Below are 22,974 nucleotides of genomic sequence, written 5' to 3' on the forward strand. Positions count from 1 at the left end.
ATTAAATCAAGAGTTACAAATGGTGCTGTTGAAATCATCTCTTCGTAAATTTTACGGACGCCATAAAGAGTTTGTTGACCGCGTTATGGAATATCCGTTTCACAAATGATATCGGATATGTTCCTTACGTCGTAACTACAATCCCCTTTCCTTTTTATAAATGTGATCTACCGAATTAGACTATTTACCGGATTTGTTATCTCATAAGCAGCACGACGGGTGCACATGGGGAGCAGGATCTGCTTACCCTTCTGGAGCACCTGAGATCACCCTAGTTTTTGGTGGGGTTCGTGTTGTTTATTCTTTAGTTTTCTATGTTGTGTCATATGTACTACTGTTTGTCTCTTTGTCCTTTTAATTTTTAGCTATGGCGTTGTCAGTTTATTCTCGATTTATGAGTTTGACTGTCCCTCTGGTATCTTTCCTCCCTCTTTTAATTGTGTGCGCATTATGTAACAAAAAGGGAGTGTCATATTATATATACTATGTACTCTGATTGCCCTTGATGTTATTTGATAGTGTTGATTGAGCTAAATGTGTTTTATGCAATGACAATTTTAACTGATTATACAATTAAACCTCCACATAAACAGTAATTTCATCGAGCCTTGTAAATGAGAGGGAAGATATAAAACTCATTTCAATTTTTTAAAAGAAAAACAGAATTTCATAACAAAATAATTACATCAAGGACATAGAATAAGGTACTAGCATAAATAATGGGAACAACAGCTTATTAAAAAGCCAAGTGCACGTGATTATTATAAAAACATTTTTAAGGACACAATGGTTATTTTGATCAACTCAGCATAAATATAATTGCATGAGGTTATTTATTTTTTTCGAAGTAAGATTTTTTTAAACGCTTTACGAAATTCGGGGTCACTAAAATTATACAAAAATGGATTAATAGTAGAGTTAATATAAGTTAACCAGAATGTTATTAAATAAACCGTTTGGGAAACAGCGTCTGGTTTGACAGCACTTACATCAAACACTATATGAAAAGGAAGCCAACATATTACATAACTTATAATAATGTACGTCAGTGTGACGAATGCTCTCCTGTCTCGAGTTGAAACAAGTGTTTTTTTCTCCGATTCTGTTTGTTCACTTTTACTTGTTGTTGCATGTACTCCTGTTGATCCTGAACTCGAGTTTTGTCTTACGTTTCCTGGTTTTAAATGATCTCCAGTGATCTCTGGTGATGATAAGTCATCGTATTTCGTTTCCGGTAAAGACACTTTTGTTTCTATTGTAGAGGGGTAAATAACAGAGAGATTATTAACTGTAACTAGTGCAGGTCTTATTCGTCTTGAAATTCTATTTCGCGTTCTAAGAGTGTAAAATACACGAATATAGCAGAACAGTTTTACAAGGAATGATCCATGATGACCTATTATTGCTATGACAATAACAAATTTTTGATTCAGTGCTGGATCCCATATACAGACAGAACCATCTATATCGGCATGACTAAGCCGGTCCACAATACAGGAAGGAAGCCACAGTATTACCATACATATCCTAAAATATAAGTAAAGTGGCAATATTATATATAACATTGTAGCAGTTTATCATACAAGCTTAAATTACTGAAATCCTCTACGATTAATGGTAGAAAAAAAACCGGAAAATACATACAACTCCGATGTTTTGCTCAGTAATACATTTTTTGTTAAACGTCATGTCAAAACCTGTTTTGTGATAGAAAAACATACTGTTTCCTACAACAAATGCATCGATGATAATATCATCAAAATACTGGACTTGTATCAATAACATATAGAAAATTCTTAAACAGTACACAAAAAAGATAGAATATCTTTATCATCATTTATTTCATTGTAATCATAGAGTGCTGCAGTTTTTCAGTTTCCTTATTTAATAATCCTATTGTCTTCAGAGATCTATTGCAAAACGAGAATGTCTTAGTCCTGTGATACAATATTTCAATAATTTGAACTCGATTTTGAAGGATTGTATGACCAGACCAACTGAAATATTGCTTATCAATCTCAATAGCATTGCTATTCGTGTTTGATCTATGGCTACATATTCGTTAATTAGACTTCCATTCCAGTCACCGACATATACTTATCCTCAATGCTACATTCTAGGATGTAAACACAAAATGTTTGGTTTACAATTCAGATGAATTCCTTCTGAATGTAAGTTTCTTGGTAAAGTTACGAGTAGATTGAGCTTCTACATCTTTCTGTAATGATGCACACATCCTCTTAAATGTTAATGAAATTCAAAAATCTTATACAGAAGAAGTAAAGCTCACCTTCTCTTAAATGTTGATTTCGATAAATCTGTATACCAAGGGAATACTACTCTTAATTGAATACTGCGAAAAAACAAAATAATTGCAATCCAGCCTTTTTTGAAAGGGCTTCCTACCAAAAAAAGGTATCAGATAAGTCTGTTCCTAAGTTGTTTCAAGAAATCTGTCTTCAATAAAACACCAGCTGTAGATTTTCATTTTTCCTCGAAATGATTTCCCACGAAAAGACTTAATAGAAGTATGGATGGTGTCTAGTTAGAGGCAGTCCCTACTTATTTGCTAGATGAGCATAGTCTATCCCTTTTTGGTTATAGAATTAATGTGCTCTTTCTATATTGCCAGCTTCATTATCAGTACCTCATAGTCGATGTCTGCTTCAATCTGATAAAAGTTTTTACAGTCATTTTTTTTACTGTAAACTATATATCAGATATCTTTAAGGCTTGTATTAACAAACGGAAAGAAAATGAAAGTTTTGAAAAATGCCTCAAACATGCCAGAAAGTACGATAAGAGTAAACATTTTGAATTATAAACTTGCAAATCGGCTTGACATCATTGGAGTAATTCACGAACGATACAATAATTCCTATAATTAAACCATTAATTCAAGTCTAGCATAAAGGCATTTTGCAATTAATTAAATTCTATGATTAAAATTTTTATGTCATATCACATAGCATAAAAATAATTGAAGCTGAAATTTAATTAAAGATTTAATTACCTTTTATCCATATACGAATGTAAAAAGGGTATATCAGGATTTTGTAAATTTCCAGGTAGTAAATTATATATCGTGAGCCTAAATCCATCTATTGGAAATACAACTTTAAAGTGTTGATGGACTCAGTCGCGGAGTATGCCAGGCAATGGGCTAAACGTGAAAAGGAAGACGTAGACACTCTATCCGAATGGATTAAGGCAGTGAGGTCGTTAATACAAATCAGAATTAAGAAACTGAATGGGTGTATCAATGCCCATGCTACGTCAATCTTTGAAGACCCAAATGTTGCTAAACACTTATCCGACCTCCATGATAAATATGTTGTTGTCCCCGCAGACAAAGCCCCAAATAACATCGCTTTTGTCTGTAAAAGTCACTACATTAATTGCTTGATAAACGAATTAGGTATAGACTTGGAACTCAACATATACCCTCACGACACTTACCAAAGAGGAAATTCTGGATAATCATAGGTCTGTTCTTTGTTCCTTTGGTATTTCAACCAAGGATGAAGAACTGGTTCTTCCAACACTGTATTGGATACCTAAACTACATAAGTATCCTTACAAACAACGGTATATTGCTAGGCCTTCCATGTGCTCCATGAAACCTCTTTCTAAATTATTAACATCTATTATATCAGCGATCAAAGACGGGCTTCGAAGTTATTGTGAAACTACCTATTCTTGAGGTGACGTGAATCAGATGTGGATACTTAAAAATTCCAAAGATCTTTTAGAGTACATACAATCTAACTCTCTTTCATCTTGTAACAGTATTAAAACATTTGACTTTTCTGCTCTTTACACAAGTATTCCACATTCCAAACTAAAAGACAAATTGAAAGAGTTGGTATTACTTTGCTTCATAAAAAAGAATGGCCAACGTAGATACAAGTATCTTGTCTTAGGGAGGAATAAATCATACTTTGTAAAGAATCACTCTGATTCAAACAAAAAATTCTCTGAAACCGATATTATCAATAAAATCAACGGTACCAATTTTGTTGCACCAGATGCGCATTTCGACAATACATGTCTCTTCAGTGATGCTCGTGGCCAAAATATTTGAAATCCAAAGCATATATTAAAGATGAAGAGCTATAATCCAAAAGGTCCAAAAAGTATAGCCAAATTCGTGAAAGGAATCAGAGCTTTGCATGAGGGAGATACATTCCTTAATTTATAATAATTTCTAATATTTTGTAACAGCAAATTTTAATAACACAAAAAATCCGTATTTTCATGCCAGCACCGAAGTACTGGCTACTGGGCTGGTGATACCCTCGGGGACTAATAGTCCACCAGGATGCTTGATTTCTTGATTGACAACATATTTGTAACGTTCGGAGGACGTGTTTTTCAACAGACGGTCAGCATTCCAAAGGAACAAACTGTGCCCCTCTACTTGCCGACTTGTTTCTTTATTATTATGAGGCTGACCTCATGCAGGAACTTCTTAGGAAGAAAGATAAGAAGTTAGCAATATCCTTTAACTCTACTTTCCGCTATATAGATGACGTTCTTTCACTAAACAATTCAAACTTTGGTGACTATGTGGAACGCATCTACCCCATCGAATTGGAGATAAAGGATACTACAGATACAGTTAAGTAGGCTTCATATCTTGACTTACATCTAGAAATTGACAATGAGGGTCGGTTGAAAACAAAACTTTACGACAAAAGAGATGATTTCAGATTTCCAATTGTGAATATTTCATTTCTAAGTAGCAACATTCCAGCAGCACCTGCATACGGGGTATATATCTCCCAATTGATACGATATTCCCGTGCTTGCATTTCCTATCCTGATTTTCTTGATAGAGGGTTACTGCTCACAAGGAAGCTATTAAACCAAGAGTTCCAAATGGTGAAGTTGAAATCATCACTTCGTAAATTTTACGGACGCCATCACGAGTTGGTTGTCCGTTATGGAATAACCGTTTCACAAATGATATCGGATATGTTCCTTACGTCGTAACTACAATCCCCTTCCCTTTCATGAATGTGACCTACCGAATTAGACTATTTGCCGGATTTGTAATCACATAAGCAACAAGACGGGTGCCACATGTGGAGCAGGATCTGCTTACCCTTCTGGAGCACCTGAGATCACCCCTAGTTTTTGGTGGGGTTTGTGTTGTTTATTCTTTAGTTTTCTATGTTGTGTCATGTGTACTATTGTTTTTCTGTTTGTCTTTTTCATTTTTAGCCATGGCGTTGTCAGTTTGTTTTAGATTAATGAGTTTGACTGTCCCTTTGGTATCTTTCGTCCCTCTTTTATAAAAAAAAGACGAATAATACCAAAGAGAGGATCAAATTCATATGTCGAATAGAGACGACAAATTCATGAAAAAACAAAAACGAAAAAAGTCTATAAAAACTAGACTAAGTAACGTTCATACTAGATGTTTTGCAACAATAGAAAGGTCCTTTCTCTTGAGTTTATTTATCACAAAGGGCTAATTTCCAAAAGTCCGAAAGTCTTTCTATATTTCTAAATATAACAATTTGAGTTGTGTACTGCAATGTCTTCCTTTTATTTTTTGCGTATTTTTTGACATGTGACCAACTGAGGAATGTATTACGATGTCTTTTAGTGCATATTAATAGATTTTGGCCGATCTAGAGGCTGTATAAATGAAATAAATAAAATAAAACATTCTTAACCAACATCAATATTAATTCGGGTATTTTAGTAATGATATGCATTTTCTTTAAGACACACTGAATTAAATTTTGGGAAAAACATTAAATATTGCATATAATTTCAAATAACATTTAAAACCAATTTACAGGACTGAACTATCTGATTTGATGTTATATTATGAGCTTCACAAAAGCAATACTCACATATTATTTACGTACATTATACAAATATAAGAAAAATAAACTTGACTATTCTATAATTTTTTGAGTTCTAAAAGGTACTGATTTCACATTACAATTTTAAATTCCAATTGATATTGAAATGTTTTTGACGTTATGGTAAAAGTACAACACATTAATATAAGTCAATATTTTTTACATACTTCAACCAGTTGTGATGTAACACATAGTTACCTCCACATTCGACAATTAATTCCTTTTTCTGGAAAGGGCAAGATAGAAATCCGGTCATAAAAAGTAAAATCACAAAAATACTGATCTCCGAAGAAAATTCAAAACGGAAAGTCCCTAATCAGATGACAAAATCAAAAGTTCAAACACATCAAACGAATGGATAACAACTGCCATAATTCTGACTTGGTACAGGCATGTTCTAATGTAGAAAATGGCGGATTTAACCTGGTTTTATAGCTATCTAAACCTCTCACTTGTATAACAGTCGCATCAAATTCCATTATACAGACAACGATGCGTAAAAAAACCAAACAGATATAAAAATTGAATGCTTGTCTCCTTGTCATGCTTCATAACAACCTTTTTACGGCATTGACTTTGCTAATTTAAACAAACATGTGATGCATCCATTTGATCATGTTCAAATACTTTGTTTTGCAATCATGGTTTAGGATACAAAAACATATACCTAAAATGATAGGAAATAAACTATTTGTTACAATACACAATTACAAAATGTTTATCAGAAAGAACAGGTGGTAGTAGCTTGTATCTTTGGTTTAGTTTGCCCTTTCGGGGAATCTGTTTTTGTTGTTGTTGGGTTAGAGTGATCCATTCTTAAGTAAATTATTTGTTTAGAGTTCTGTGAATTGTTGTTTATCAGTTTCTCTATTTTCTGTTGACAATGATGCTGATTGTTTTTTGAATTTTCTTCTACAACTTCTTCACAAAAAAAAGTATACCAATTAACAAAACATCGTTTAAATTTTAAAAGTTGTTAAAACAGCCATTAATGAATTTTAAGTTCAGACAATATAAAACATATATTAATAAGTGTGCAACCCTGTCTTGGTTTGGTTTTTGAAATGTTGAGCAAAGTCAAAGTATTGATACGGAATTTTGGGTCCTCAATACTTTCAACTTTGCGCTTTATATTGCATTTCGAACTTATTTTATTCAAGCATTACTGATGAGTTTTTTTTTGTAAGACGAAACGCCTATCTGGTGTACACAATTCATATCCTGATATCTACGCTGAGTTTTGTGAACCTTTTACTGAAGTAATTTTAAAGCATAATTGTAACTTATTATTTGACCAATCTGTGTTAATTTGCTTCTTTGTGTGCTTTAACGCCACACATGTTTTGAACATGTTTAAATTCATCTAAGACACAGCTGCCTCAGAAAACAATTGTTAAAACCTATACATAATTAGGTTGTGAATACAAATAACACTTAACAAAATTTCCAGCGTCGGAAAAGCTTAATTCTAATCTTTAGTTTGCATACATTGTGTGTAAGTATTTCCATCTGTTAAACATTAATATTTATTCAAACATCAATAACGACAAATTGGTACCAATATAAATAAGAGAATATTAACGAGGTTATATTAGGATTGAGGCGTTCTTTCTGTCAATAAATCAACAAAATATTCATTGAAATCAGATATCTCTGTTCTTTAAGTGTTTATTTATTGTTAAGTTAAAATTTTATAACTTGAAAAATAAATAACTCAGAAATTTCAAATATTGACTATACCTTATGATAGTTGCCAATGTGTAATTAAATGTTGTTGCCAGCTTAACATATAGGTAGGTAAATACATCACGAAAAGTAAAATGCAACATTAAAAACTTTGCTAATAATATTCATCATACTTTGAAATAAGATCGTTATCTCTTTTTTTTTTTTAAGAATATGCAAAAGATTAGGATTAATAATCCTAATGGCAATTGTAGGTCTAAGAATAATATTTGATTTGTTAATTCGTTACATTTAAGATAGAAAATACTAAACATTATAAGTCAGACACAGATATAAGTGTTATTGTTTTATTAAGTATACCATGTAGATTGTCATAGGGTAATATAATTTTGTCCCGCCATGGTTGAATCTATTATTTGATTAGCAACACTCTATTCCTCGTAGTCCGTCCTTTGTAAAATTCAATTGAGATTTACAGCTCGTCCTTAAAATCTGAATAATGACACATTGAATTCGATGTGAAGTTATATGTATTCAATGTCAGAAAATAAGTCCACCAATAACAATGCATGAAGTCTGCTGTTCAGTTGATTTTCGAATTGTATGAGATAAATTTTGACTGTATTACTATTTCTTATTTCTATAAAGCCAAATTTTATAGTATGATTTATTTGAAAAAATGTACAGTTTACAACTAAATTGTATATAGTTTATTCTTTAAAAGATCTGTTTTCTGTATTGGACGGGTAGAATTAAAAATCTGTTCTTCAGTCGTTTATTGTGGAAATTAATGTGTAGTTTTATCTCGTAATCTAATAATGTAATCTAATAATGTATATCATTTTAAGTATTGGTACACGTTTTTTCATTACTGAGAGGCTATTTTTTTTTTGTGCAGCTTAATTAATATCTTCTTCGGTTAACGCTAATGAAAATGACAGGGTGGGTCTCTTATCACTTTTAAATTGCAGGATATATACTGCTTTCTCTTGTACAACCTTCATTCTGTATTAAACTTCACTACATAATACTAGTCTCATATACGTCACCCCATGATAATGTATGCCTTTGAAAAACCTTTTATACTGTGAAAGTATAAGGAATACAAAACTCATAATTATAGTGCAAAGCTACACGACAACGCCGCTGCTATGTTTATTAAAAATGTTACAGATGAACATTCATAAACACATATGTATATACACAACTATATACTTCACACAATATAATACCAAAAAGAAAAACAACCCTCCAGTCCTATCAATCCTATATATCTTATAAATAATCAAAACGAGGGGACTAATTGAATAAATTAAAATTTACCAAGTATTTAAAAAAGAGAACCGATCGCTTTGGCGCTGTCGCGCTGAATAACCGAAACCCCCGTTTTGTCGGGAAACTGACCATACGATAGGTACGACACCTATATACATCATGAAAAGACAAGAGAAAATAATTTCACTCTAATTCACTACGTTCAACCGTATGAAATTATATTTATTGAAAAAGAGTAAAATCAGAAACACTCCGAGGAAAATCCCCAATCAAATGGCAGAATCAAAAAATCAAACACATCAAACATATGGAAAACAACTGTCATATTCCTGACTTGGTACAGACATTTTTTATGTAGAAAGTGGTGGAATAAACCTGGTTTAATAGCTAACCTCTCACTTATATCACATTAAAACATACAAATGTGAAAAACAAAAAATGTTCATTCATAAATGATTTTATATTGTTACTTTCATAATTTTAATTTTGTTTATTTTTTTTGTTATTTCTTTGTTTACTCTACTGGTCAAAAGTATGTAATTTGCAGAGAAGGACATGTTTTTTATAAGTTTACGCTGTAGGTATTTGTTGATTAAACTTGTCGGGGGATATTTATTTTATTGTTTTAGTCAACGTATATTCCTATACTTTTCATTTTTCACAAAAATAAAAAAGATCTAGTATTGATAATTTTAATTTCCAAAATATACATTCAAAGCATAAGTATTTTGGATTTTTTTTTATTGCTTTGGATGGAAGGCTGTTAGACTATTTATACTTACTCCTTTTACTATTTAAAACATAAAAAATAGAATTAACATAGAACCCTTATTGATGACTTTTTTCAATTATAGACCTAAACTTATAAAATTATAACTCAGAGTTCGTGTATAACATATATTAAAACACATCAAGAAAAACGAATTGATTTAAAAAAAAAAATTGATTTTCATTTATTTTTTATTACAATTATATAGATACAAATCTATAACTTATAATTGACAAATAACATTTCACGGTCACAGATTTACAGAGATTTCTTTTTACTGTAAGCTAATTAACTTTCGAGTTTGTGACATTGATAAAAATTAACCAGAAAAAACATCATTAAGATTCCGTTTGTAGTGACAGCATATTTGTTACGTTTGATAACCAATTGTGTTCGACACCTGTCGGGCCTTAACTTTCATTTGAATGTGGTAAACTTTGTTTTACGAGCGTATCAAGGAGGTAGCATTCTCATTTAATTTCCCGATTCGCTGTATAAATCAATATTTTTAAGTTTGGCGACTATGTTGTTTAATTTATCTTACTGATCTTAAAATGTTAACGAAATTTTCTTATACAACGGTGTTATCTGTTAGTTTTTGATTTGTCCTTTGTATCTTGTTCCTTTTTTTTGTCATCTTTGATTGAGATTGGGACCTTAAAAATTCACACTTAGATGGGGCAACAATTGTATTAATTCATTTAAGCATAACACGTGCATCATAAGAGTCTTTTAATTATTTTGATAATTTTTCTTACTAGTTTTGAAGTGTCAATAACCATTGCAACTATAATGTTCTTTTTCAAAAGCTATTAGGCATACTTGAATTTTCAATAACAGTTTGGAATGTTTATTTTGTGTTGGTTAATAATATGCATAGGAGGAGGGTTGAGATATCCCGCTAACATGTTTAACCCCGCTTCATTTTGTATGTATGTGCCTGTCTCCAGTCAAGAGCCTGTAATTCGGTAGTTGTCCTGTGTTTATGTGGTTCGAGACCACAATTGTCGTCCCTTGATTTTCGTTGTTCACAAATATAGTCCCTAGTGTTGACAGTGGGTTACTTGCCATTAATTTTTATACCCCTTCCAAATTTATTTCTCCATGTTTAATGCCTCAAATTCCATGAAGGGGGTTAAAATTACACTGTAAAAAAATTGGGTTCAGAATTTTAAAGGAAAGTACTGATTTGGTCCAGCTGAAAAAGGTTGAAAATTAGCACTTAGGAAACTGTCAAAAAATTTCAAGACACCCTAAACATAAAATTCAGTTGCGGATTCAAAGGGGGGCCTAGAGGGCGTACGCCCCCCCCTTTGCTCGGACTTTTTATTTTTTTTTGTAAAATGATTTTATCAGATTTAGACTTCGTGAACTTTGCCATTTCCCGTGTACTCTATATTTTATTTTTATGCGACAATTCTTTAATTATAAAGATATTTTCGCTGGAATCTACTGATTATCAAAGTCATGTGTCTGTGATTCGCTATATGATGGAGTTGACCAGTGCATCGAAAAAAACGTCGCTCAGTCAATTTAATATTCAAATTACAGTAACACATTGCTTTTGCTGAGGATGACATTCATGACACCTTCAAAGCAATACTGGATTGAGCAAGAACGTATTGACTTCTGGTTCATTATTCCACCAAACAGAAAGTAATACTCTATATCTATAGACTATTACACTCTCATGACAAAAAAGTTCCGCATCAATATGAAACACCTACGAAAACATGTTTAATCCCAAACGCCCCAGCCTTTTACTTTTTTCAGACGTTTTAAGACTATTTTCGTTAAAATGAGTTCTCTCCTATTTTTTTTCTTTTGACATGTTTTTGAAGAAGCTGACGTATTTGCTTATTCTTGGCATCAATATTAGAAGGTCTACACGGTTTTATTTTTTATATTAGTTTAATTATTGGCAGACAAATCTATTATACTATCTTCATACTTGTTTTAGAACTTCGGTATTGGATAACAAGGGGCAAGCATACAACCAAATAACACTACAAACACATTTTGATTCTCAAAAAGGAAGAGCGATTTTTGCTTCCCTATGACACTTGTTCAACTTCTCAATGTAAACGTGCGATTGTAAGAAAACAAGTAATAACACAAGGACAGTTCCAGACAGAAAGCTGTTGCAAGTAGAAACAAATGTCCAACTTATTCACCTCTTCAGATAACAGTACGAATACTAAGACTTTCAGCTAAAACAAACATACTTATCCATTTCAGTCACGATATGGTCGGTGTGTTCTAGTTTTAATTTATGTTTAAGACTTCATCGTTGTTTTTCTGAATCTGTTGTTAAGCTAATATACTCACTAGACATGTTTATATTTTACATCATGTACTGCTTGTCATGCAAACTCTTATCTCCCTTTATCAATTCGTTCTGCCATGTTTGCTGTTTTGGAGTTTGTAAAGGTAGTTGTTTATTTAAGACAGATCATAGGACCACATCGTACCTCGTTTTGCTTTAATGTTTCCTCTTTTTTGTATGTGTGTAAACAATTACTAATTACCCGGCATGAGGATGGCATGACTGTGTAGCTCTATTCAATTTCAATGAGTTTTTGATCATTTTTGATTTAATATACGTATCAATCGTTAGATTCACACTGACCAAAATAACGAGCAAAAGCGAAAAGTTGCCGTCTGTTTCTCTCCAATTTGTTGTCTGCCTTTTCCTATTTTTATGTTAAGTTACTAAACAAAAATCCAGATTTTTTAATAATTGCTTCAATCTCTGTCTGACTTTTGTTCGGTTACTCAGGACTGCCGTTTAAGATTAAGTGTAAATAAATTCAGACCAATGAGACTTATTTCACAATAAGATAGAAGGAGTCACAGTGGTGGTACAATAATTATCAGTGATTATAGCAGCTGCTATTGATAAACTATAATTTTTGCTGCTACCGTTGTTAAGTTTAGAAATTTTTTCTCTTAGTAATAACAATAGGTTGCAGTTTTGTAATTGACTGCTCCATAGGCTTACATACAAAACAGCTGATCTTTGGAGAAAGAAATTGATACATAGAAAATAGAATTCATGTTCACATGTATGTACTAATGTGAAATTGTGATTAAATCAAAAAAAAAAAGTGGGTAATGCCACGAAGAATAAAAAGGTACGCAACCCTGAAGTCAAAACATTTTTTTCTACTTTCTGTTTGCAGTTTTTTGAAGGCCGCACCACTTCCAGTAAACATGATATCTTTTCATTTTTCTGGATTTATACCCCCCCCCCCCCCCCAAAAAAAAGACTTGCAAGATTTTTATTAAATCTATATAAATGTTTCAATTCAGCATAAAGCTATGATCAAACATTTTTGTTTCCCTCCTTGTTTTGACAAGCACCGGAAACTGGAATCGTTATACAAGACTGGTACCTATAACCACAATGCCATGTCTTTAAAAAACTAAAACATTTACATTTTAAAAAAATGCCATTAAAAGATCTGTTAAGTTGCATTGATAAAAATACCCCCCCCCCCCCTAATTAAAGCAGTACCCCTTTCTGAAAACAGGCCAACTTTGGACTTGTATTCCACATTCCAAACTAATTGAAAGAGTTGGTATTGCTTTGCTTCATAAAAAAGAATGGCCAACGTAGATACAAGTATCTTGTCTTAGGGAGGGATAAATCCTACTTTGTAAAGAATCACTCTGATTCAAACAAAAAATTCTCTGAAACTGACATTATCAAGATGCTTGATTTCTTGATCGACAACATATTTGTTACGTTCGGAGGACGTGTTTTTCAACAGACGGTCAGCATTCCAAAGGAACAAACTGTGCCCCTCTACTTGCCGACTTGTTTCTTTATTATTATGAGGCTGACTGCATGCAGGAACTTCTTAGGAAGAAAGATAAGAAGTTAGCAATATCCTTTAACTCTACTTTCCGCTATATAGATGATTTTCTTTCACTAAATATTTCTAAATTTGGTGATTATGTGGAACGCATCTATCCCATCGAGCTAGAGATAAAGGATACTACAGATACAGTTAAGTCGGCCTCATATCTTGACTTATATCTAGAAATTGACAATCAGGGTCGGTTGAAAACAAAACTTTACGAAAAAAGACATGATTTCAGATTTCCAATTGTGAATATTCCATTTCTAAGTAGCAACATTCCAGCAGCACCTGCATACGGGGTATATATCTCTCCAAATTGAACGATATTCCCGTGCTTGCATTTCCTATCATAATTTTCTTGATGAAGGGTTGCTGCTCACAGGGAAGCTATAAAACCAAGAGTTCCAAATGGTGAAGTTAAAATCATTCCTTCGTAAATTTTACGGACGCCATCACGAGTTGGTTGACCGTTATGGAATAACCGTTTCACAAATGATATCGGATATGTTCCTTACGTCGTAACTACAATCCTCTTCCCTTTCATGAATGTGACCTACCGAATTAGACTATTTACCGGTTTGTTATCATATAAGCAACACGACGGGTGCCACATGTGGAGCAGGATCTGCTTACCCTTATGGAGCACCTGAGTTCACCCCTAGTTTTTGCTGGGGTTCGTGTTGTTTATTCTTTAGTTTTCTATGTTTTGTCATATGTACTATTGTTTGTCTGTTTGTCCTTTTTATTTTTAGCTCTGGCGTTGTCAGTTTATTTTCGATTTATGAGTTTGACTATCCCTCTGGTATCTTTCGTCCCTCTTTTAATTGTGTGCACATAATGTAACAAAAAGGGAGTGTCATATTATATATATATATTATGTACTCTGATTGCCCTTGATGTTATTTGATAATGTTGATTGAGATAAATGTGTTTTATGCAATGACAATTTTAACTGATTATACAATTAAATCTTCACATAAACAGTAATTTCATCGAGCCTTGTAAATGAGAGGGAAGATATAAAACTCAATCCAATGTTTTAAAAGAAAAACAGAATTTCATAACAACATAATTACATCAAGGACATAGAATAAGGTACTAGCATAAATAATGGGACCAACAGCTTATCAAAAAGCCAAATACACGTGATACACGTGATTAATATAAACACATTTTAAAGGACACAATGGTTATTTTGATCAACTCAGCATAAATATAATTGCATGAAGTTATTCATTTTCTTCGTAGTAAGATTTTTTTAAACGCTTTACGAAATTCGGGGTTACTAAAATTATACAAAAATGGATTAATAGTAGAGTTAATATAAGTTAACCAGAATGTTATTAAATACACCGTTTGTGAAACAGCGTCTGGTTTGACAGCACTTACAGCAAACACTATATGAAAAGGAAACCAACATATTACATAACCTATAATAATGTACGTCAGTGTGACGAATGCTCTCCTGTCTCGAGTTGAAACATGTGTTTTTTTCTCCGATTCTGTTTGTTCACTTTTACTTGTTGTTGCATGTACTCCTGTTGATCCTGGATTCGAGTTTTTTCTTACGTTTCCGAGTTTTAAATGATCTCCAGTGATCTCTAGTGATGATAAGTCATCGTATTTCGTTTCCGGTGAAGACACTTTTGTTTCTATTGTAGAGGGGTAAATAACAGAGAGATTATTAATCGTAACTAGTGCAGGTCTTATTCGTCTTGAAATTCTATTTCGCGTTCTAAGAGTGTAAAATACACGAATATAGCAGAACAGTATTACAAAGAATGATCCATGATGACCTATTATTGCTATGACAATAACAAATTTTTGATTCAGTGCTGGATCCCATATACAGACAGAACCATCTATATCGGCATGACTAAGTCGGTCCACAATACAGGAAGGAAGCCACAGTACTACCATACATATCCTAAAATATAAGTAAAGTGGCAATATTATATACAACAATATCACGGATTACAAATGTGTCGAGGTTTGTGATTGGATAACAACACAGAGAAGTCAGTATATATTCAGGAAACTGACGGGGTATATATGACGTTTTTATCCCCAATTGGAACCTCAAAAACGTCATCATAACACCGTAGTCATAAGCTATCAGACTGTTAGAGACTCACAGAGGGAAAATAATGACGTGCTTCAGTCAATAATACATTTTTGATAAAAAAAAAATCACGCAATTTACACTTTTAATACTTTAATTTAATGTTAAAAGTGTTATTATAAATTATTGCATACACGATAAAATTATGTTCACAGCAAATTAGAAAATCCTTCACGTATGCCGAACATATCAGGTTGGGTTTTTCAATATATATGTGTTGTCAACAAATACCTGAACTGAAAAATAACATTAAGTCAGGGGTAATCCGTAATATATGTGTAATTCAGATCTCAGAGAGAGTATATACTATGACATTCCCGGCTTAGGACTTATATCCTCTTCGCCTTCGGCTCAGGGGATATAAACTCTAAGCCGGGAATGTCACAGTATATACCCTGTCTGAGACCTGAATAACATATATTGTAGTAGTTTATCATACAAGCTTAAAATACTGAAATCCTCTACGATCAATGGTAGAAAAAAACGGGAAAAACACACAACTCCGATGTTTGGCTCAGTAATACATTTCTTGTTTAACGTCATGTTAAAACATGTTTTGTGATAGAAAAACATACTGTTTCCTACAACAAATGCATCGATGATACTATCATCAAAATGCTGGACTTTGTATCAATAACATATAGAAAATTCTTAAATAGTACACAAAACCGATATAATATCTTTATCATTATTTTTTTCATTGTAGTCATAGAGTGCTGCAGTTTTCCAGTCTCCGTATTTAATAATCCTATTGTCTACAGAGATCTATTGCAAAATGAGAGAGTCTTAGTCCTGTGGTATAATATTTCAATAATTTGAACTCGCTTTGGAAAGATTGTATGACCAGACCAACTAAAATATTGCTTATCAATCTCAATTGCATTGCTATTCGTGTTTGATCTATGGCTACATATTCGTTAATTAGACTTCCATTCCAGTCACCGACATATACTTATCCTCAATGCTACACTCTAGGCTGTAAACACAAAATGTTTGATTTACAATTCAGATGAATTTCTTCTGAATGTAAGTTTCTTGGTAAAGTTACGAGTAGATTGAACATCTACATCTTTCTGTAATGATGCACACATCCTCCTAAATGTTTATGAAATTCAAAAATCTTATACAGAAGTAAAGCTCACCTTCTCTTAAATGTTGATTTCGATAAATCTATATACCAAGGGAGTACTACTCTTAATTGAGTACTGCGAAAAAACAAAAAATTGCAATCCAACCTTTTTTTTAAAGAGCTTCCTACCAAAAAAAAGGTATCAGATAAGTTTGTTCCTAGGTTGTTTCAAGAAATCTGTCTTCAATAAAACCCCAGCTGTAGATTTTCCTTCGTCCTAGTAATTACTTCCCCCGACATGACTTAATTGAATTTTTGATGGTGCCTAATTAGAGGCAGTCACTACTTATTTGCTAGGTCAGCATAGTCTATCCCTTTTTGGTTTTGGAATTAATGTGTTCTTTCTATATTGCCAGCTTCATTATCAATACCTCAAAGTCGAGGTCTGCTTCAAGCTGATAAAAGTTTTTTTTACAGTCATTTTTTTGACTGTATACTATATATCAGATATCATTAGGGCTTGTATTACCAAAAGAAAAGAAAATGAAAATTTTGAAAAATGCCTCAAACATGCAAGAAAGTACGATAAGAGTTAACATTTTGAATTAAGAACTTGAAAATTGGCCTGACATCAGTGAAGTAATTCACGAACGATACAATAACTCCTATAATAAAACCATTAATTCAAGTCTAATTATAAAGGCATTTTGCAATTAATTAAATTCTATGATTAAAATTTTTATGTCATATCACATAGCATAAAAATAATTGAAGCTGAAATTTAATTAATGATTTAATTACCGTTTATCCATATACAAACATAAAAAGGGCATAACAGGCTTTTGTAAATTTCCAGGTAGTAAATTATAAACAAAAGACGAAAGATACCAAAGAGAGGATCAAATTCATATGTTGAATAGAGACGACAAATTCATGGAAAAACAAAAACGAAAAAAGTCTATAAAAACTAGACTAAGTTACGTTCATACTAAATGTTTTGCAATAATAGAAAGGTCCTTTCTCTTGAGTTTATTTATAACCAAGAGCCAATTTCCAAAAGTCAGAAAGTCTTTCTATATTTCTAAATATAACAATTTGAGTTGTGTACTGCAATGTCTTCCTTTTATTTGTTGCGAATTTTTTGACATGTGACCAACTGAGGAATGTATTACGATGTCTTTTAGTGCATATTAATAGATGTTCGCCGATCTAGAGGCTCTATAAATGAAATAAATAAAATATAACATTCTTAACCAACATCAATATTAATTCGGGTATTTAAGTAATGATATGCATTTTCTTTAAGACACACTGAATTAAATTTTGGGAAAAACATTAAATATTGCATATAATTTCAAATAACATTTAAAACCAATTTACAGGACTGAACTATCTGATTTGATGTTATATTATGAGCTTCACAAAAGCAATACTCACATATTATTTACGTACATTATACAAATATAAGAAAAATAAACTTGACTATTCTATAATTTTTTGAGTTCTAAAAGGTACTGATTTCACGTTACAATTTCAAATTCCAATTGATATTGAAATGTTTTTGACGTTATGGTAAAAGTACAACACATTAATATAAGTCAATATTTTTTACATACTTCAATCAGTTGTGATGTAACACATAGTTACCTCCACATTCGACAATTAATTCCTTTTTCTGGAAAGGGCAAGATAGAAATCCGGTCATAAAAAGTAAAATCACAAAAATACTGATCTCCGAAGAAAATTCAAAACGGAAAGTCCCTAATCAGATGACAAAATCAAAAGTTCAAACACATCAAACGAATGGATAACAACTGCCATAATTCTGACTTGGTACAGGCATGTTGTAATGTAGAAAATGGCGGATTTAACCTGGTTTTATAGCTATCTAAACCTCTCACTTGTATAACAGTCGCATCAAATTCCATTATACAGACAACGATGCGTAAAAAAACCAAACAGATATAAAAATTGAATGCTTGTCTCCTTGTCATGCTCCATAACAACCTTTTTACGGCATTGACTTTGCTAATTTAAACAAACATGTGATGCATCCATTTGATCATGTTCAAATATTTTGTTTTGCAATCATGGTTTAGGATACAAAAACATATACCTAAAATGATAGGAAATTAACTATTTGTTACAATACACAATTACAAAATGTTTATCAGAAAGAACAGGTGGTAGTAGCTTGTATCTTTGGTTTAGTTTGCCCTTTTGGGGAATCTGTTTTTGTTGTTGTTGGGTTAGAGTGATCCATTCTTAAGTAAATTATTTGTTTAGAGTTCTGTGAATTGTTGTTTATCAGTTTCTCTATTTTCTGTTGACAATGATGCTGATTGTTGTTTGACTTTTCTACTACAACCTCTTCACAATAACAAGTATACCAATTAACAAAACATCGTTAAATTTTAAAAGTTGTTAAAACAATCATTAATGAATTTTAAGTTCAGACAATATAAAACATATAATAATAAGTGTGCAACCTTGTCTTGGTTTGGTTTTTGAAATGTTGAGCAAAGTCAAAGTATTGATACGGAATTTTGGGTCCTCAATACTTTCAACTTTGCGCTTTATATTGCTTTTCTAACTTTTTTTAATCAAGCATTACTGATGAGGTTTTTTTAAAGACGAAACGCCTATCTGGTGTACACAATTCATATCCTGATATCTACGCTGAGTTTATTGAACCTTTTACTGTTTATGTAATTTTAAAGCATAATTGTAACTTATTATTTGACCAATCTGTTTTAATTTGCTTCTTTGTGTGCTTTAACGCCACACATGTTTTGAACATGTTTAAATTCATCTAAGACACAGCTACCTCAGAAAACAATTGTCAAAACATATACATATTTAGGTTGTAAATACAAATAACACTTAACAAAATTTCCAGCGTCGGAAAAGCTTAATTCTAATCTTTAGTTTGCATAGATTGTGTGTAAGTATTTCCATCTGTTAAACATTAATATTTATTCAAACATCAATAACGACAAATTGGTACCAATATAAATAAGAGAATATTAACGAGGTTATATTAGGATTGAGGCGTTCTTTCTGTCAATAAATCAACAAAATATTCATTGAAATCAGATATCTCTGTTCTTTAAGTGTTTATTTATTGTTAAGTTAAAATTTTATAACTTGAAAAATAAATAACTCAGAAATTTCAAATATTGACTATACCTTATGATAGTTGCCAATGTGTAATTAAATGTTGTTGCCAGCTTAACATATAGGTAGGTAAATACATCGCGAAAAGTAAAATGCAACATTAAAAACTTTGCTAATAATATTCATCATACTTTGAAATAAGATCGTTATCTCTTCTTTTTTTTTGAAGAATATGCAAAATATTAGGATTAATAATCCTAATGGCAATTGTAGGTCTAAGAATAATATTTGATTTGTTAATTCGTTACATTTAAGATAGAAAATACTAAACATTATAAGTCAGACACAGATATAAGTGTTATTGTTTTATTAAGTATACCATGTAGATTGCATAGGGTAATATAATTTTGTCCCGCCATGGTTGAATCTATCATTTGATTAGCAACACTCTATTCCTCGTAGTCCGTCCTTTGTAAAATTCAATTAAGATTTACAGCTCGTCCTTAAAATCTGAATAATGACACATTGAATTCGATGTGAAGTTATATGTATTCAATGTCAGAAAATAAGTCCACCAATAACAATGCATGAAGTCTGCTGTTCAGTTGATTTTCAAATTGTATGAGATAAATTTTGACTGTATTACTATTTTTTATTTCTATAAAGCCAAATTTTATAGTATGATTTATTTGAAAAAATGTACAGTTTACAACTAAATTGTATATAGTTTATTCTTTAAAAGATCTGTTTTCTGTATTGGACGGGTAGAATTAAAAATCTGTTCTTCAGTCGTTTATTGTGGAAATTAATGTGTAGTTTTATCTCGTAATCTAATAATGTAATGTAATAATGTATATCATTTTAAGTATTGGTACACGTTTTTTCATTACTGAGAGGCTATTTTTTTGTGCAGCTTAATTAATATCTTCTCCGGTTAACGCTAATGAAAATGACAGGGTAGGTCTCTTATCACTTTTAAATTGCAGATTATATACTGCTCTATCTTGTACAACCTTCATTCTGTATTAAACTTCACTACATAATACTAGTCTCATATACGTCACCCCATGATAATGTATGCCTTTGAAAAACCTTTTATACTGTGAAAGTATAAAGAATACAAAACTCATAATTATAGTGCAAAGCTACACGACAACGCCGCTGCTATGTTTATTAAATATGTTACAGATGAACATTCATAAACACATATGTATATTCACAACTATATACTTCACACAATATAATACCAAAAAGAAAAAGAACCCTCCAGTCCGTCCTATCAATCCTATATATCTTATAAATAATCAAAAAGAGGGGACTAATTGAATAAATTAAAATTTACCAAGTATTTAAAAAAGAGAACAGATCGCTTTGGCGCTGTCGTGCTGAATGACCGAAACCCCCGTTTTGTCGGGAAACTGACCACACGATAGGTACGACACCTATATACATCATGAAAAGACAAGAGAAAATAATTTCACTCTAATTCACTACGTTCAACCGTATGAAATTATATTTATTGAAAAAAAGTAAAATCAGAAACACTCCGAGGAAAATCCCCAATCAAATGGCAGAATCAAAAAATCAATTACATCAAACATATGGAAAACAACTGTCATATTCCTGACTTGGTACAGACATTTTTTTAAGTAGAAAGTGGTGGAATAAACCTGGTTTAATAGCTAACCTCTCACTTATATCACATTAAAACTTACAAATGTGAAAAACAAACAATGTTCATTCATAAATGATTTTATATTGTTACTTTCATAATTTTAATTTTGTTTAGTTTTTTTGCTATTTCTTTGTTTACTCTACTGGTCAAAAGTATGTAATTTGCAGAGAAGGACATGTTTTTTTATAAGTTTACGCTGTAGGTATTTGTTGATTAAACTTGTCGGGGGATATTTATTTTATTGTTTTAGTCAACGTATATTCCTATACTTTTCATTTTTCTTTTAAAAACAAAAATAAAAAAGATCTAGTATTGATAATTTTAATTTCCAAAATATACATTCAAAGCATAAGTATTTTTGAGTTTTTTTTTATTGCTTTGGATGGAAGGCTGTTAGACTATTTAAAACATAAAAAATGAATTAACATAGAACCCTTATTAATGACTTTTTTTCAATTATAGACCTAAACTTATAAAATTATAACTCAGAGTTCGTGTATAACATATATTAAAACACATCAAGAAAAACAAATTGATTTGAAAAAAAAAATGGATTTTCATTTATTTTTTATTACAATTATATAGATACAAATCTATAACTTATAATTGACAAATAATATTTCACGGTCACAGATTTACAGTGATTTCTTTTTACTGTAAGCTAATTAACTTTCGAGTTTGTGACATTGATAAAAATTAACCAGAAAAAACATCATTAAGATTCCGTTTGTAGTGACAGCATATTTGTTACGTTTGATAACCAATTGTGTTCGACACCTGTCGGGCCTTAACTTTCATTTGAATGTGGTAAACTTTGTTATACGAGCGTATCAAGGAGGTAGCATTCTCATTTAATTTCCCGATTCGCTGTATAAATCAATATTTCTAAGTTTGGCGACCATGTTGTTTAATTTATCTTAGTGATCTTAAAATGTTAACGAAATTTTCTTATACAACGGTGTTATCTGTTAGTTTTTGATTTGTCCTTTGTATCTTGTTCCTTTTTTTTGTCATCTTTGATTGAGATTGGGACCTTCAAAATTCACACTTAGATGGGGCAACAATTGTTATTAATTCATTTAAGCATAACACGTGCATCATTGGAGTCTTTTAATTATTTTGATAATTTTTCTTACTAGTTTTGAAGTGTCAATAACCATTGCAACTATAATTTTCTTTTTCAAAAGCTATTAGGCATACTTGAATTTTCAATAACAGTTTGGAATGTTTATTTTGTGTTGGTTAATAATATGCATAGGAGGAGGGTTGAGATATCCCGCTAACATGTTTAACCCCGCCACATTCTGTATGTATGTGCCTGTCTCCAGTCAAGAGCCTGTAATTCGGTAGTTGTCCTGTGTTTATGTGGTTCGAGACCACAATTGTCGTCCCTTGATTTTCGTTGTTCACAAATATAGTCCCTATTGTTGACAGTGGGTTACTTGCCATTAATTTTTATACCCCTTCCAAATTTATTTCTCCATGTTTAATGCCTCAAATTGCATGAAGGGGTTGA

The 22,974-nt window shown here is 31.7% G+C and overlaps 1 protein-coding gene across 1 annotated transcript; it reads right to left on the bottom strand.

Moving 5' to 3' along the window:
- Nucleotides 1-833: 833 nt before the first annotated feature.
- On the bottom strand, nucleotides 834-2,236 carry LOC139510764 (alpha-2A adrenergic receptor-like). Its single transcript, XM_071297291.1, has 2 exons — nucleotides 2,148-2,236; nucleotides 834-1,527 (listed from the first exon to the last, which is right to left on the bottom strand). The coding sequence occupies exons 1-2, from the start codon at nucleotides 2,234-2,236 to the stop codon at nucleotides 834-836; spliced, it is 783 nt and encodes a 260-aa protein (XP_071153392.1).
- Between the last annotated feature and the right edge of the window lie 20,738 nt (nucleotides 2,237-22,974).

The sequence above is a fragment of the Mytilus edulis genome, chromosome 2, assembly GCF_963676685.1.
Source record: "Mytilus edulis chromosome 2, xbMytEdul2.2, whole genome shotgun sequence".
NCBI classification, from domain to species: domain Eukaryota; kingdom Metazoa; phylum Mollusca; class Bivalvia; order Mytilida; family Mytilidae; genus Mytilus; species Mytilus edulis.